Below are 15,210 nucleotides of genomic sequence, written 5' to 3'. Positions count from 1 at the left end.
TTTGCTAGTGGAAGTGGGCGTTAGAAGTTACAGCTTCTGAGTTTCTGTGAGGGGATGGACGGAGGGCAGCCTGCAGTCCAATGGAAAGTTCTGACCCAGCTGTGGATGGTTATGGTTCATAACACGTGCAGTGACCTGGCGTAGCTGATGGCTGTTTGAGGTGTGCAGCTGCACTCGTTTTCTGTACCCCGTGTGGCTCGTTTCAGCTGGGTATGTTTTTGCATTTCCTAGTGCTTCTCTCATGCATAAGTAAACACAAAATTCATGATATGCCCAAATTATTCCCTAATATAGCCAAATGCATTGGAACAAATTCAAATTTTCAAAACAAGAGTCCAGGCAAAACTGTCAAAAAGACCTACCACAAATAACACGCATACCACGCACTAGCCACTACTGAGTAGTAAAGCCAGGCGCTGCACTTTAGAGTCCATGCAAAACTCTCTCGCAGCATCCCTGCGAGGTAGGTGTAATTCCAGCCCCAATTAATAGATGAGAAAACTGTGGCCCAGAGAAGTAAAACTTACCCCAAGTTGTAGGGCTAGGGCATGATAACTTAATCACCATGCCATTCTTTTTTCTCAGCCAATTTGTTTTTTAAAAGATTTTATTTATTTATTTGAGAGAGATAAGAGAGCAAGTACATAGGCGCGGGGGGGGGGGGGGGGAGGGAGGGGCACGAAAAGGGGGAGGAACAGAAGGAGAGGGAGGAACAGACTCCCCACTGAGCAGGGAGTCTGATTTGGGGGGGAGGGGGGCTCAATCCCAGGACCCTGAGATCATGACCTGAGCCTGAAGGCAGACACTTAACCGACTGAGCCACCCAGGTGCCCCTCTTTTTTCTCAACAAATTAAAAGAAAAATAAAGTGGATTGTATGTCCTCCATACTTAAATAAAAACAAATAACAGTGTGGCAGATATCTGCACATATATAAGAAGGAAATACCCATAGTATATGAGTTTTTTTCAAATCGGTCGAAAGAGACAAATAGCCCAATAGAAAAATGCACAAAGGTCGAGAGCAGGCAATTTACAAAGGAAGAAATAAAAATGGCCAATAAAATTGGCAGGGAGACATCCAACCTCATTTAGCGCTCATTCAAGCAAGCTGAAACAGTTTGATGGCATTCTTTCCCCACTGTCTGAATGACAGAAACAGATGTGGGGAAATGCTGGCAGAAGCATAGACTGTTATAGCCTCCCCAAAGCACAGACCTGTCCTTTGACCCAGCCATCAGTTTCTCGAAGTTTATCCCAATCATCAGATCGGTGGGAAAAGATCTTTGTAAGAGTTGTTAACGCTGGGGCACCTGGGTGGCGCAGTCGGTTAAGCGTCCAACTCTTGCTTTTGGCTCAGGTCATGATCTCAGGGTTGTGAGATTGAGCCCCACGCCGGGCTCTGCGCTGCTTGAGACTCTGTGTCCCTCTCCTTCTGCCCCTCCCACTTGTGCTCCCTCTCTCTCCTAAATAAATAAATCTTTAAAAAAAAAAAAAAGAGTTGTTAATGCTAAAAAATTGAGAACAGCCGTTTGTCGTCAGTAAGTGGTTAAATTTTAGTGTGTCAGGACAGTGTGCTACGATACAGTCCTGCGGGGCTCTCACAAAGGATGCTGTTACATCCATAATGGTTGGCACAGAATGCTTTTCATGTTTTACTAAATAAAGGGAGCAGGGTACAAAATCACCTTCAGTGTGATCCCACTTTTGTAAAATCGTTCTCACACACGTGCGTGCTTGTGTGTACAAGCAAGCCTTGCTCTTAGGAAGGACACCTCAAAACATTGACGGTAGATGTCTCAGGGAGGTGGAATTGCTGGTTTTTTTTTTTTTTTTTCATTTAACTTTTTTCTAAATTTTTTCTATAGTGAGTGTGACTTTTATGATTTTAAAAAGGCAAGTTATTTTAAAACACTATCTAACACAAGGTGGTAACAAATACAAAATATAAGAAGAATAAATGACCTTTGTAAAATCGTTCTCTTAGCACCTACCTGGGCTAGGTAGCACATGCCCACTAAAGGATTGTTGGCTGGTGACTATGCGGTTTGGAGATTGTGTTACCTCATTTGGGGCTTTAGACTGTGTATTCCTGACCAAAATTAATCTACCCCAGATTTCGGGTCACCTTACTCTCAGGTAGATGCTGCTCGCTGGGCCAAGCAAAGTACTTGATGTTACCTCCAGGCTGCAAGCCCCATGAAGCGCGTGAGAACCCACGCACGGGAACTTGGGGTCTCTTTGGATGAGACTCTGGACTGGTTGCAATGCACAGGTGACAGCCACAGCCTCTGATTTTGGTTACGAGCTTGAGCTTTTAAGGAGACCAGAAGCCACATGTAGTTTCTTGGGGCCCAGCTTACTTTATTAAGCAAACTTACCCCTGACTCTTAAGCAGCTAAAAAGTGGGACTGTGGCTTGTTGGGGAAAGGTAACTGCCAGGAGCACCCCTGCAGGTAAGCTACGGTTTGCAGGCCTAGGGGTGGCCTACCTAGCTCCCAGGGGGCCCAAGTCTGGCCTTCCACTCTAAGGACCACAGCTTATCGTGCAGGATCTGGAATTTCATTTTCAAAGCCCCATAAAACCTGTGCCTTCTTCCAGGCCTCTGTTTTCTGGGTTTCATGGCTCTCAGCGGAAATGAAAGCCAGTGTAATTGCGGCACTCCAGTGATTGGAGCAGGGAACACGAGACATTAGGTTGCTCCCACGGGGTGCAGCGTGGATCTTTAGAGCAAAACTGCACCCGGGGTGGGCTTTCGGCGCCTTGGTTCTCCAGGCCTCGTTCCGGCTGGCGGGGCCTCCCCTTCTCTGTCACTGCAGACCAGATGGGGTCCCGGGAAGGCCCCGCATGCCCTGCTGGAGCAGGGGCTCAAAGAGCCTCTTCCCATTACTTCTTCCCTCAGATGCTTGGTCTTAAGGGGTCCCTCTGCGCCACTCAGCCCAGTGCCTATCTGCCTGGCTGCAGATAACACCACTGGAGCTTGTCGTGTGTGGGTTGAAAAGGATTTATTTTTTTTAATTTAAGCCGTCGCATCCATCTGCCTACACACTCTTAACCTGCTTTATGAACAAGCCTTGTGACCTCTGCAGGTTACTTCACCGTGCCAGCCGTGTCTTTCTCCATGAAAGGTTTTGGAGAACACTCAACCAGATGAGATAAGTGGAGCCAAGTGCCCGGGCCCCAGGCTCTCTGGAATTACACCAACAGGGATCTTCATAAGGGTCTGCCTCTCGCCAAGCACTTTGCACAAATTATTTATCAATCCTCACAACAAAGAAGCTGAGTATTCTTAAGGCAGCCTTTTGCGGTGAGGAAACCAGGGTGTAGAGAGGTGACTTGCCCACATTCACACAGCTGGGTAGGCGGCGTCTTGAAACCCAGCTAGTACCAAAGCCTGTGCCTGCCTACCAGGCCTCTGGCCTCTAGTGCCTTGTGCCCTTCTTAGCTTTCCATGGATTAAAACAGTCAATCGGGGAGTGATGTTCTTTTGGCTCACAAAGCAAGCCTCCGTGTTGATTCCCCAGAGTAAGAATTTTATGGGAATTCTGGAAAGCTCAACAGATTATTAGGTTTCTCTTAAGCATTTCCTTAAAACTTTTATAAATCTTGTATTGTTCTTGAACTGTGTCAGCAGTAAAGTGTGTTTTGTTTAAATTTTGTGCTGAGTTTAAGGACATTTCTTAGTTTAATCATGTACAAGGAATTGGAATTGGTTGGTACCAGTTACAGTATCCGTGGCAATGTGCCCATTTCTCCTTCCCACACACAGCAGGCTGAGTGTCGAGGGGACACAGAGTGTTGAGGTGTTGGTAAATAAACCACTACACAGTCAGTGTAATCTTTAATCGTACAAGATGCTGTTTTGCCAGCAGGTTGAACTGATAGAACGCTGGAAGTACTGAACTGCTAAGCTTCAGTCGACCTATATGGTTACCCTAGAAACCCCCGGTAGCTTTCTGCTTGCCTAACATAAGACTCTTCATAGCCCAGACCCACTCTTGGCGCGCGCGCGCACACACACACACACACACACACACACACACCCTGGGAGGGTGGGAGGGACTTGCTGGTGGAGGTTTGGGGGAATTGAAAAGAGGTGGTGGGTTTTTTGGTTTTTTGTTTTTTTTTTTGGTTTGGGGTATTTTGGTATCTAAGTCAGAGTATTGTGTGGCCTTGAATGTTTAGAGAGGAGGGTATACAGTTCAGGAACAAACAGTAGCTTCTTGGGAATGTATTGAAGAGGAAAGGGGAGGGAATGGAAGCAATGTGAAGAGCCATAGATCTGAAAATTGCTTCGACAAAGCCGAGGCCCCAGACTTCTAATGGGGACCAGCCCTTTGGGGAGCAGGAGTCATGAGAGATGAGTTTTAGTTGTGGATTAAGTTGTGTTTTGGTAAAATTCGGGGAGGATGAACTAGGGGAAGAGGCCCTTGAGGCAGGCTTGAAGCCCTTTGAGCTGGGAACTTAGGGGCCCCAGGTACTTGGAACATAATCTGGAAGGGGGCCTTGGTCTCCGGGTGGACACATCCCCTTGGTCCCACAGACTCGTTGCTCAGAGAGAAGGGGCCCAGCCTGAGGAGGGCCAGAGTGGGCCCTCCAGAGCATGGAGTCCAGGCCGGGGTTGCTCTGCCCTAGGCTTCTGGCTGTGGTGCAATGAAAGAACATGAAGCTGGGAGGCAGAGAGCTGGTTCTAATCCTCACTGTGTCGTGATGAGCTGTAGGACCTTGGCCAAGTTATTACCCCGTTCTGGACTTCAATTATGATCTTTCCATCCACTCCACCCCTAAAGTTCCATGACTTGGAGGCCATCAACTTCATCATCCCTGAATGTTCCTGAGGGTACCAACAGTGCCCAGGCCAGTGTCCTCTTTGGAGAGAAGGCCCAGGGCCTACCTATGATGAGGAGAGAAGGCTGCCTGGGGTGAGAGCGGATTAGGGTCTCACACAACTTTGCAGCCAGACCCTCCTGACTCCTGCACTGTCCTGGGCAGCAGTGCCGAAACTGGAGGTGGCCTCACACCTGAGGCTGCTGAGCTCAAAAGCCTTAGGACAGCGACTCCCCACTTTCCGCCCCAGGATCCCCAATTGTAAAATGAGACCAGCAGTAACCTCCAAAAGCAATACTCACTTAGCACAGAGGTGGCTCCTGTTGGGCCTGATGCTATCAGGAAATTTGGTAGAAAGGGCCTGGAGGTAGGTGGGGAGAGAGAACATCAAAGAAATGAAGGCCTCTCCCATCGTCCCTCCTTTGGCGGTCTGAGCCCAGGTGCTTCACCTCCTGCGAGGTTGGTGAGGGTCTCCTGACCCATGTCTGCTATGGTCGCAGGAATGCCTTTTGATTTGCATGCCTCCGTTTCTTAAGCAAATTTGAAAGTTAATAGATATTTTGGATGGCAATAGAATTACTCCTTTTTGTTTATTCACAGAGATGCTGCAGTTTGTCAGCAATCAAGTCGGAGAGTTCCCTGACTTATTCTCAGAGCAGCTGTGTAGCTCCTTCCCCGGCGGCGGGGGCGGAGGCAGTGGTGGTGGCAGCGGCGGCGGCGGCGGTGGCGGTGGCGGTGGCGGCAGCAGCAATGGCGGGGGCGGAGCAGGGGACCCGTCGATGCAGCAGCAGCGATCCTTCAGCCAGGTCCCTTTACCTGCCTTCTCTCCCTCGGCCGCCTCCCCCCAGGCTCCAGCCCTGCAGGTCAAGGTTCCCCCCACCACGGTGCCCACCCCCCCGCGGGCAACTCCTGTTCTTCAGCCCCGCCCCCAGCCCCAGCCCCAGCCCCCGGCCCAGCTGCAGCAGCAGACGGTGATGATCACGCCGACGTTCAGCACCGCTCCGCCTACGAGGATCATCCAGCAGCCTCTGATATACCAGAACGCCGCCACCAGCTTTCAAGGTGATTCAGAGGTCAGATAGGGTGGTGATTGGTTGGTTCAAAAGTTTCTGTGCCAGTTTGCAGATGCTTCTGAGGTAAACGGTTCTGCCCTCTTTGGGGATGACAGAGTCGATCAGTTTGGTCCTTGTCCGAATGAGTTTTGGGTCACTGGCAGCAAGGACGGTGGTACAGGAACAGTTCACACTCTGCCTCTTCAGATACCCCAGTATCTCTTGTACCTGCTTCGAGGATACTTGGTCGAAAAGTCTAACAAGCAGAGTAGACACAGGGCCACGCTGGTAACTAGAGCTAGAGGCTTGAATAAAATGAGTCCAGAGACTTCCCCAAACACCAGCCAGATCTTGGCACCGATGGGTTGAGAACCACTCATTCAGCCAACGTCTCCTGCGCAGCCACTCCAGAGAATATGACTCAGAGCAGGTGCTGCAGCTCCCTACCGCAGGCCTCGCAGTGGGCCCTCGGTGTGCTGAGTGAGTGAGTGACTTTCCGTGGTGTGTTACACCCAGGGCCTTTGCAGCCGGGAGCCCTGGGCGGGATACTCTGAGGTTCAAAGGATCTGACAGGTCTTCAGTGGGCTTCTGAGGGTTTAGGGTCTGCGGAGAGGCAGCAAAGCAAAAAGCTGAGATAGTGCAGCTACAGTGACAGAATGCATTCCACGTCCATGTGACTTTTCCCTCCTCTTCTCCCAAGTCCTTCAGCCTCAAGTCCAAAGCCTAGTGACATCCTCCCAGGTGCAGCCCGTCACCATCCAGCAGCAGGTGCAGACAGTGCAGGCCCAGCGGGTGCTGACTCAGACGGCCAATGGCACACTGCAGACCCTCGCCCCGGCCACGGTGCAGACAGTTGCCGCCCCCCAGGTGCAGCAGGTCCCGGTAGGTGGCTGCCGAGGATTCGGGGAGGCACTGGTGGGGGCTGGGGGCTGGTCTTTGGTCGAAGATGTGGTCCGCGTACTCAGAAGGACCAGCAGCAGCGTGTCAGGGAGCAGCGTTTGGGGTGCCTGGGCCCCGCGAGGCCCCCATGAGCTGGGTGTGGAGCCCTGGCTGAGACCGCCTCGGTGTACACCGGCCTTCACGCAGACTCGGTCAGTGTAGATGGATTATTTACACGTAGGACGGGCATGAAACTCGAAAGAGGTGTGCCAGAATGTTTTTAAGTCACGTATTATAGTGGACTGTAGTTTCTCACTAACAAGGTCATTTATCTTTGGGAAAAAAAAGTCCAGGTTTTTCCTTTCTGCTTCTCAGCCATGTTCCTGGCTTTCCTGAGTTTGTCTAGAATCAGACCTCCTTCCTGTGCTCTCTCCCCCCACACGGCCTCTGCCAGGCCCTGGCATTGCTCTTCTCAAAGCCTTCCAACCTTAAAACCCAAGACCTTTTATCTATACTCCTCCTCTCAACCCTGTCATTAAGTTGTGTTCTCAGTTTTAGGAAAATTGTAATTTTTTTCATTCCTTCCTGGAGGGAGTCTGTGTAGTAAGAAGCTAAGGCAAAATAGAAAAATAACACTGCCTTCCTTTTTCCTTTTCTCCGTTCTCCATCCAGGTCCTGGTACAGCCTCAGATCATCAAGACAGATTCCCTTGTTTTGACCACACTAAAGACAGATGGCAGCCCTGTCATGGCCGCAGTCCAGAACCCAGCCCTCACCGCCCTCACCACCCCCATCCAGACAGCTGCCCTTCAAGTACCAGTAAGAGCCGCCCTCCTCCCTGCTCTCCTCCCTCCACCCCCTCCTTTCTTGGCGGTGTTAGGCCGCAGAGATGTTAACAAAACCTCTGCAGAGTGGGTAGGTGTAGAACCACTATGGGATGTGTCAGGTTGCAAATATCACCCCCTTTCAGGGTTTTTTTTTCCTCGTAAGAAGTGCCATCAATGCATGTTATGTGGGAGTACTGGGGACTTTGAGGGAGGAAAGAGGAATAGCAGAGGATCCCCAGTTCCTGGGCAGCGGTTCTTAGGTCCTACTGATGGAAGTTTGGCTTCGGAAGGACCCTAGGCCCACCAGGCAGGGAGGGGCTGCAAGGTGAGGGACATGGAAGGCCCCCACCCTGGGGCAGCAGGGTGGCAGCTGCTTCAGCATCTTATGGCAAGAGAGTCTGATAGAGTAAAAGGTGATCAGAATTTGAAAGTAAGCTTTATTCGTAAGAGCCAAGAACTGGAAACAACCCACATGTCCAAAAAGAACTGTTGATACATACAACTGCTGAACCTCTGAAGTAGTATGTTGAGCAAAAGATGCCTGTCATGAAAGAGTTCATGCTGAGGATGCCATTTATGTGAAGTTTGAGAAGAGGCAAAACTAAGCTGTGGTGATAGAGGTCAGAGCAGTGATCACAAGAGGGGGAAGGGGCAGGTGGAACTGGGAAGAGGCACAGAGAACTTTCTAAGGGGATAGAAATGGTCTGTGTCTTGGTCTGGGTTATCTTGGTCACACACGTGATAGCCATACGTAAAAATGGATCAAGCTGTACAGTTAAAATGTGTGTTTTTTTTATTTGGGAATTATTTCTTATTGATTAATGAAGCTCAGTGGCCATTTGGATATTGAGGCCATTTATTGAAGGAAATAAAACTACAATTAGTAAAAATAGAAACGGAGAGGAGGAAGCAGAGTTGAGAAAAGGGGGAGCCTCTACAGTTGGCCTCTTTATCTAATGGAACGGCTCTGTCAGTTCTGCCCTTGTGCCTTTTGATGGCCAAGTTATAGAAGGAAATACAGCAAATGACTCCACTGTCACGTGAGAGGAAAAGATGTATCCTGCACCAGGAGGAAGCTTTCCTCGGGGCCAGAATAATACGGTACATTGTATGCGAGCTCAGAGGTGGCTCCCGGTTTGCCAGCAAAGCAGAAATCATCTGACTTGTTTCGGGTACCTTAGATCAAAGGTTACAACATACTTACCCACGTTAATCCCATTGTGGTGTGATTTGTTGACAGTGGTTCTGAAGGGGGCATAGTAACTCGGGTACCGGGGCTCCTGAGGCTTTGTGGGGCCCGACTTGATTCAGCCACGAAGGGTGTCAGACCAGGCCACGCCGGACAGCCAAGGCCAGCAGGTTAGTGTTCTGGGATTGCTGTACCCAGACTAACCAGGGGAAATTCTGCCCTGTGTCTGTGCCTGTTCTAGACTCTGGTGGGCAGCAATGGGACCATTTTGACCACAATGCCTGTGATGATGGGGCAAGAGAAAGTGCCCATTAAGCAGGTACCTGGGGGCGTCAAGCAGCTGGAGCCCCCCAAAGAAGGAGAGAGGCGGACGACACACAACATCATCGAGAAGCGGTATCGCTCCTCTATCAATGACAAAATCATCGAGTTGAAGGACCTGGTCATGGGCACAGATGCCAAGGTGGGTGCCAAGCACCGTGGTGTTTCACATGCCACCATCTCCCCTCTACCTGTCTTTGCTGTAGGAATATAGGAAAGCCCAGGTCCAAGTGAGTGAACATAAGCTGGTTAGAGGTGCTTTCTTATTAAAACATCTTAGGTTTTTTTTCAAGATTATAAAATATTAACCAACATAAGGGAACGGCTGGGGGTTGGTAAGGCAGCCACCTACCTGGACCTTTGACTCTGTTCTGTAGTGATCACGGATCCCAGTAGCACGGGCAGAGGGATGCCTCCGGCTCACTGGCGGCCAGGTGCAGGACTGTGTGTACCTTGGAGTCAGCTGGTGGCGTTGCCGGCATATGTTTAATTGTGTTCATGGGTGGTTAGGAGTGTTCACCTTTTAGGGAAGAGAGAAAATGGAGACTGGGTCTTTAACCAACAGCAAACGGAATAGATTGTTCATTATTTCGGGTATTTCAGTGAATGTGTCTTTTGTCACATAGATTTTTTTTTTTAACCTGTTACCTGTTTATCTTCATCATCTCTATTTTGAAAGAAAATAAAACTTTATTTTCCTTGTTGCCTGTAGATCTGAAATGTGCTAATAGAACTTTCCTTAAATAGCTATCCAACAATGCACTGGTTTTTTGTCATTTGCTTTCTTTAAAGTTTGTTTTGGTTCTAGGATTATTATGAGAAAGAGGAGTACTAGCTAATATTTATTTATCAAGTGTCACTATGCACCAGACTTGGGAGAGGGGGCTCCTCTCTGTATATGTGTTATTTCATTTTGCCCTCACTTCAAGCCTATGGTTCATATATCATCGTTAACCCCATTTTAAGGACGAGGAAAGTGAGGTTCAGAGATTCTGAGTAACATGTCCTGGGTAGCACAGCTAACCAGTGAGCCAGCCAGCATCTCAGCCTGGAGGCATGTTTTCACCACACGGGCTCTGGGCCTCAACCCTCTCACTGTGCAGCCTGCAGTGATGCCACTGTGTTTTCACCCGTCTTCCTTCCCAGATGCACAAGTCTGGCGTCCTGAGGAAGGCCATTGACTACATCAAATACTTGCAGCAGGTCAATCATAAACTGCGCCAGGAGAACATGGTGCTGAAGCTGGCAAATCAGAAAAACAGTGAGTGCGCTCATTGAACGAAGGGTTATCAGACCTGGTTGCAGAAGTCCTGTGCTGGGCCCTGGGAAGGGCCCACTGATGTGTACAAGGTGCCTTCAGGGGTGAAACAGGAGCGTGGACCGTGGGCCCCTCACCCAGCCCAGCCCTGACCCAGGCACCCAGGCGGGGGGCTCTGTAGAAACACACCGTTTGCCAGACGCTGTTTTCTTTGCAGAGCTCCTGAAGGGCATCGACCTAGGCAGCCTGGTGGACAATGACGTGGAGCTAAAGATCGATGACTTTAATCAGAATGTCCTTCTGATGTCCCCTCCGGCCTCTGACTCAGGGTCCCAGGCTGGCTTCTCCCCCTACTCCATCGACTCCGAACCAGGAAGCCCTTTGTTGGATGATGCAAAGGTATGAGCGTTTGAAATGCTCTGATCCCTGGAGTCTCTCCCATCTCTCCTAACTTAACTGTGGAGAAGCTGCCGGTAGGCGGCCAGGCCAGGTGTTGAGAGGACCAGGGATGGAGAATAGGAATTCCTACCACGTCCCCCCATAAAAGCCACTTAACTGGTTCAATGTAGTCCAATTGAACTGATCCTTGCCGAAAGAGCCCATCTGAGAGGAATAAGGGCCAAATCCAGAACAGGGACCCATAGCAGCTGTCATGTGGGCGCTCGGAGTTGCCAGAGGCGCCTCATTACATCCCTCACTCATAATGGGCCTGGCAAGACCATTTTCTGAGATTGTTTAGTCGGTTTAGGGTAAGGCTGCCTCTGGGTCCTCTTCTGGAAATGATTACAGTTTGCAGTCTGACAAATAACATTCCAACCAACGGCCTTTAATCGTCAGAGAAAGCCCCTGGCAATTGTGGTTTAATGGAATTAGCCAGAAGAGGCTTGAGCCTAATGATCTAGCCCTGGGAACCCATGGAGGCTACTGGCAATTTCTGACTTCGAGAGCACAAACTTCCCTTCTAGCCTAAGTTTTTGATCAAACTGTTTGTAGTGTCGTGTACTCAATTTTACTGACGAAGCTCTATTTTTGAAATACTTTATAAATATGACTCTGTTTGGTAACAGAAGGCCATATGATATATACATTGAATTAGCTAGGCATCTGTCATCAGAAGTTTTCAGATGGCCTTAAAATATTGAAAAGGAGGGGCGCCTGGGTGGCTCAGTTGGTTTAAGTGTCTGCCTTCGGCTCAGGTCATAATCTCGGAGTCCTGGGATCAAGCCCTGCATCAGGCTCCCTGCTCAGCAGGGAGTCTGCTTCTCTCTCTCTCTCTCTGCCCCTCCCCACTGCTCATTCTCTCTCTCAAAATCTTAAAAGAATGTATTGAAAAGGAGTTGTGTAGTGTGTGTGCACCTGGAGTCGGGGGAGATCTGGTCCCAGCCTTCCTCCCAGCCTCTCTGTGGATGGCACCCTGGGCAGGCGGGGCTTCTGCCTTCAGTCCTCCCTCTGTAAGCTGGGGAGGGGGAAAAAAGTAGTGTTAATGGTTTTACAACAGGCAAACTCCTGTAAATAGAGTCATACTGAAATTGTATGTTTTTGTTTTTAGATTCTATTTATTTATTTGAGAGAGAGAGCACAAGCGGGGAGGGTGGGGAAAGAGGCGCAGAGGGATAAGGAGAAGCAGGCTCCCCACTGAGCAGGGAGCCTCAATACAGGGCTCGATCCCAGGACTCCGGGATCATGATCTGAGCTGAAGGCAGACACTTAACCATCTCAGCCACCCAGGCGCCCCAGTTGTATGATCTGTAATCAGTTCTATTGATGTTTAATTTATATGAGGTAAAACAGCTATTTTACAGTAGCATGAAGTACTGGCGCTCAGTATGAGGAGTTTTAACAAGTGTATATGCTTAGGTAACTATCACTATAATGAAGATACAGAACGTTTCCATCACCCACAAAGCGCCTTCATACCCCGTAGCAGGTAGTTCACACAGCCCTCTCCAGCCTCACACAACTACCCATCTGCTTTCTGTCACTTTAGATTACATTACCTTGCCTGTTGTGGAATTACACAAAAATAAAGGCATGCAGAATGTTCTCTTTTGTGCTGTATTTTATAAGCAGGACTCATCTGCCTTTGGTCTTCAGAACATGTTCTTGTCCCATGTGGCAACAGGACGAGTGTGCCAGTGTTTGAGAAGCAGCTGGAGACCTGTGGGCTTCTTACTTGCCTCGTAGCTCTCTTCCTGTCTGACTTCGTAGTCTTGAATTGAAATCTCACAATCGGACTCCAATACATATAAAAGTAAAATGCTGTTAAAACCCACGCAATACTCATTCCAACCTCTCGGCCCTGTTTTGAAGGTCAAAGATGAGCCGGACTCTCCGCCTGTAGCGCTGGGCATGGTGGACCGCTCTCGAATTCTACTGTGTGTCCTCACCTTTCTCTGCCTCTCCTTTAACCCCCTGACTGCCCTGCTGCAGTGGGGAGGGGCCCACAGCTCTGACCAGCACCCATACTCAGGCTCTGGCCGCAGCATCCTTTCGCTTGAGTCAGGTAGGTAGAGGGCCCATCGTACAACCCAAGCATGGGTGGGCTGCTGTGGCAGGAAACAGGCCCTGTGTGTGCAAACTGCTCAGCTTGTCCACGGGGTCCCAGAGAGCTTTTGTAGCAGGCCCGCTAGGGACTGGCAAAAGTCACATTTTGGAAGTAACAGGGTGGGCCCGAGTTCAGTCAGTAAGAACAAAAGAAATCCGGAACCCACACTGCTGTTATTACGGGGGTTGGGGATATGGGAAGGGAGGGTGTACCTATTTGAAGGAGGGTGTGATATTTTTGCCCAAATTGTGAAACCATTGGTCTCACCCCACCTTGACTAACAAAGATTTTTGTTATCTTTGTTACCTAGCTATGGCATCTAGCTCCATAGTGGCAAGGGCTACAGGGTTCCTATTTAGGCTTCAGAACTGTCCCAAATTTGCCTATACTGTGGATTGAGGTTTTGTCTTATTCCTATCAAAAGCATTTAGACATTGTTATTAAATGAAGCGATCTTGTTATCCACGCTTCTTCTGAAAATGAAGTAGAAGGCTTCCAACCCGTCAAATGCTGGGGGTCAGTAAGGTGGCCTGCAGTCCCCGAGGGCTGCTCTCGGAGGCCGTTCCTCATGGGCTCAGCTGAGACGTTCCTCTTTAGGTTCTGGGGGCTGGTTTGACTGGATGATGCCAACGCTCCTCTTATGGCTGGTAAATGGCGTGATTGTCCTGAGCGTCTTTGTGAAGCTGCTGGTCCACGGGGAGCCAGTGATCCGGCCGCATTCACGCTCCTCAGTCACCTTCTGGAGACACCGGAAGCAGGCAGATCTGGATCTTGCCAGGGTAAGGTCTGCAGCTGATAACTCAGCGACTTCTCTTGAATACCCTGGGGTGTAAAGTCCTGTGGTAGGTGCTTGTAGGCAGCAAGAGCAGGAAGGGACCCAGCCCCTGACAGTCACAGGGCAGCAGAGGAGAGGACACCTATGTGTAAATGATTCCATGGACACGAGATAATCTGTAGTCTGCGTTAGGACAGGAAGAGTAAAGTGCTATGGGAGTTGGGGCAGAAGGGACGAGTTCTGGCCGAGGGAATCTGGGGCTTGAGCTGAGCGGTCAGGGGCAGGGAGGACCTTCCAGGTGGAGAAGTCATGAATAGATGGGGTATTTGGGGACCAGCAGGTAGACAGGTATGTCTGGAGTGTAGGATACATCTGGGACAGAGGAGGACTAAAGCTGGTAATGTATCTCGGGCCCAAATTGGAGAGATCTTCATCTAGTAACTGATTTGGGGCTTTTTCCCCAGTTCTCTGGAGAACCAGGAAAGTTTTTGAGCAGGAAAATTAGCTGAAAGTTTATAGGAAGGATTCTGGGGTAATTCACAGCATTGAAGGAAGAGTTAAAGGTTACATCTGAGGAATAAGAGCGGAACAGTCCTTAGCTGCAGGAAGCCATGGGCCGACTCTCCTGTCCTGCAGGCTGCAGGGCCCACAAGAGAGAATCTGATCGAGCAGCCTGGAGCTGTCAGCCATGCCGAGGGCTGTGGCTCCTGGAATACAGGTGTGGTTGTTGAGGGCCTACCGCTTGAAGCAGGACCATTCCCAGAAAAAAAAGCATTCCAAGATGTATATCCTGGAGGCAGGTGTGGTCTGTGTTTCACGATTGTTGTTGTGGCAGCTGGGGGAAGAATGGGCTGCAGGAAGGGGCACGGAAGCAAGTTAGGGGCTCCTGGAATAGACTGGATGAGAGGTGGCAAGAGCCTGGAATTGAAAGGAAAGACTGATTCAGGAAATATTTGAGATACAAAGTGGAATGGCAGTGATGTGACGTTGATTCCAGGGTGGGGAGGGCTGGAGCTGTAGCGGCCTCTGTCTGAGCCATGTCTCTCGGAAGTACAGTGAGAGGGCCCCGGGAGTGGGAAGGGGCCAGGAGCAGGGCTGAGGTGCGTCGGGACCAGTGTGTGTCAGAAGCTGTGCATCCGCGGGGAGAGGGGTGCTCCCCCGTACCGATCCACTTCCCGTAATGATGCTGGAAAGAAATACAGCTGTGCCCACTGCCGGACAGGAGACGGGAGAGGACGTTCCCTTCGGTTTGCCGGTAATGAGAGAAACAGAGAGAGAAAGCTGTCTTCAGTACAGGGCCATAGACTCTCCATTAGACCCTCTCCGGTTGGCAAACAGTAGTTTATCGAGATCCTTGGTTATAGTAGTTTAGCCAGGTATCTGTCTAAAACAGTGGTTCTCAGACTTTAACAGGCAACAGAATCACCTGGAGGGCCCCAACCCCAGAGGTTCTGATTCAGCAGGTGGGGGAGGGTGGGGCTAGAGCACCGAGAGTTTGCATTTCTAACAAGATCCCAGGGGCTGATGCTACTGGTCTCC

The 15,210-nt window shown here is 49.9% G+C and overlaps 1 protein-coding gene across 1 annotated transcript in view; it reads left to right on the top strand.

Annotated features, from left to right (window-relative positions):
* The window catches only part of SREBF2 (sterol regulatory element binding transcription factor 2), a 57,359-nt gene that overhangs the window by 18,774 nt on the left and 23,375 nt on the right, over positions 1-15,210 (top strand). Inside the window, exons 2-9 of the mRNA XM_045779450.2 lie at positions 5,426-5,887; positions 6,578-6,759; positions 7,429-7,575; positions 9,014-9,235; positions 10,240-10,354; positions 10,569-10,750; positions 12,662-12,854; positions 13,494-13,675. Coding sequence (XP_045635406.2) covers positions 5,426-5,887; positions 6,578-6,759; positions 7,429-7,575; positions 9,014-9,235; positions 10,240-10,354; positions 10,569-10,750; positions 12,662-12,854; positions 13,494-13,675 — 1,685 coding nt within the window. The remainder of the gene's footprint in view (positions 1-5,425; positions 5,888-6,577; positions 6,760-7,428; positions 7,576-9,013; positions 9,236-10,239; positions 10,355-10,568; positions 10,751-12,661; positions 12,855-13,493; positions 13,676-15,210) is intronic.

This window comes from Ursus americanus, chromosome 17, assembly GCF_024610735.1.
Source record: "Ursus americanus isolate L20-20 chromosome 17, mUrsAme1.1.p, whole genome shotgun sequence".
Taxonomy (NCBI): Eukaryota; Metazoa; Chordata; class Mammalia; order Carnivora; family Ursidae; genus Ursus; species Ursus americanus.
Note: the sequence above shows the minus strand (reverse complement) of the source record. Positions and strands in the feature narration are given on the sequence as shown.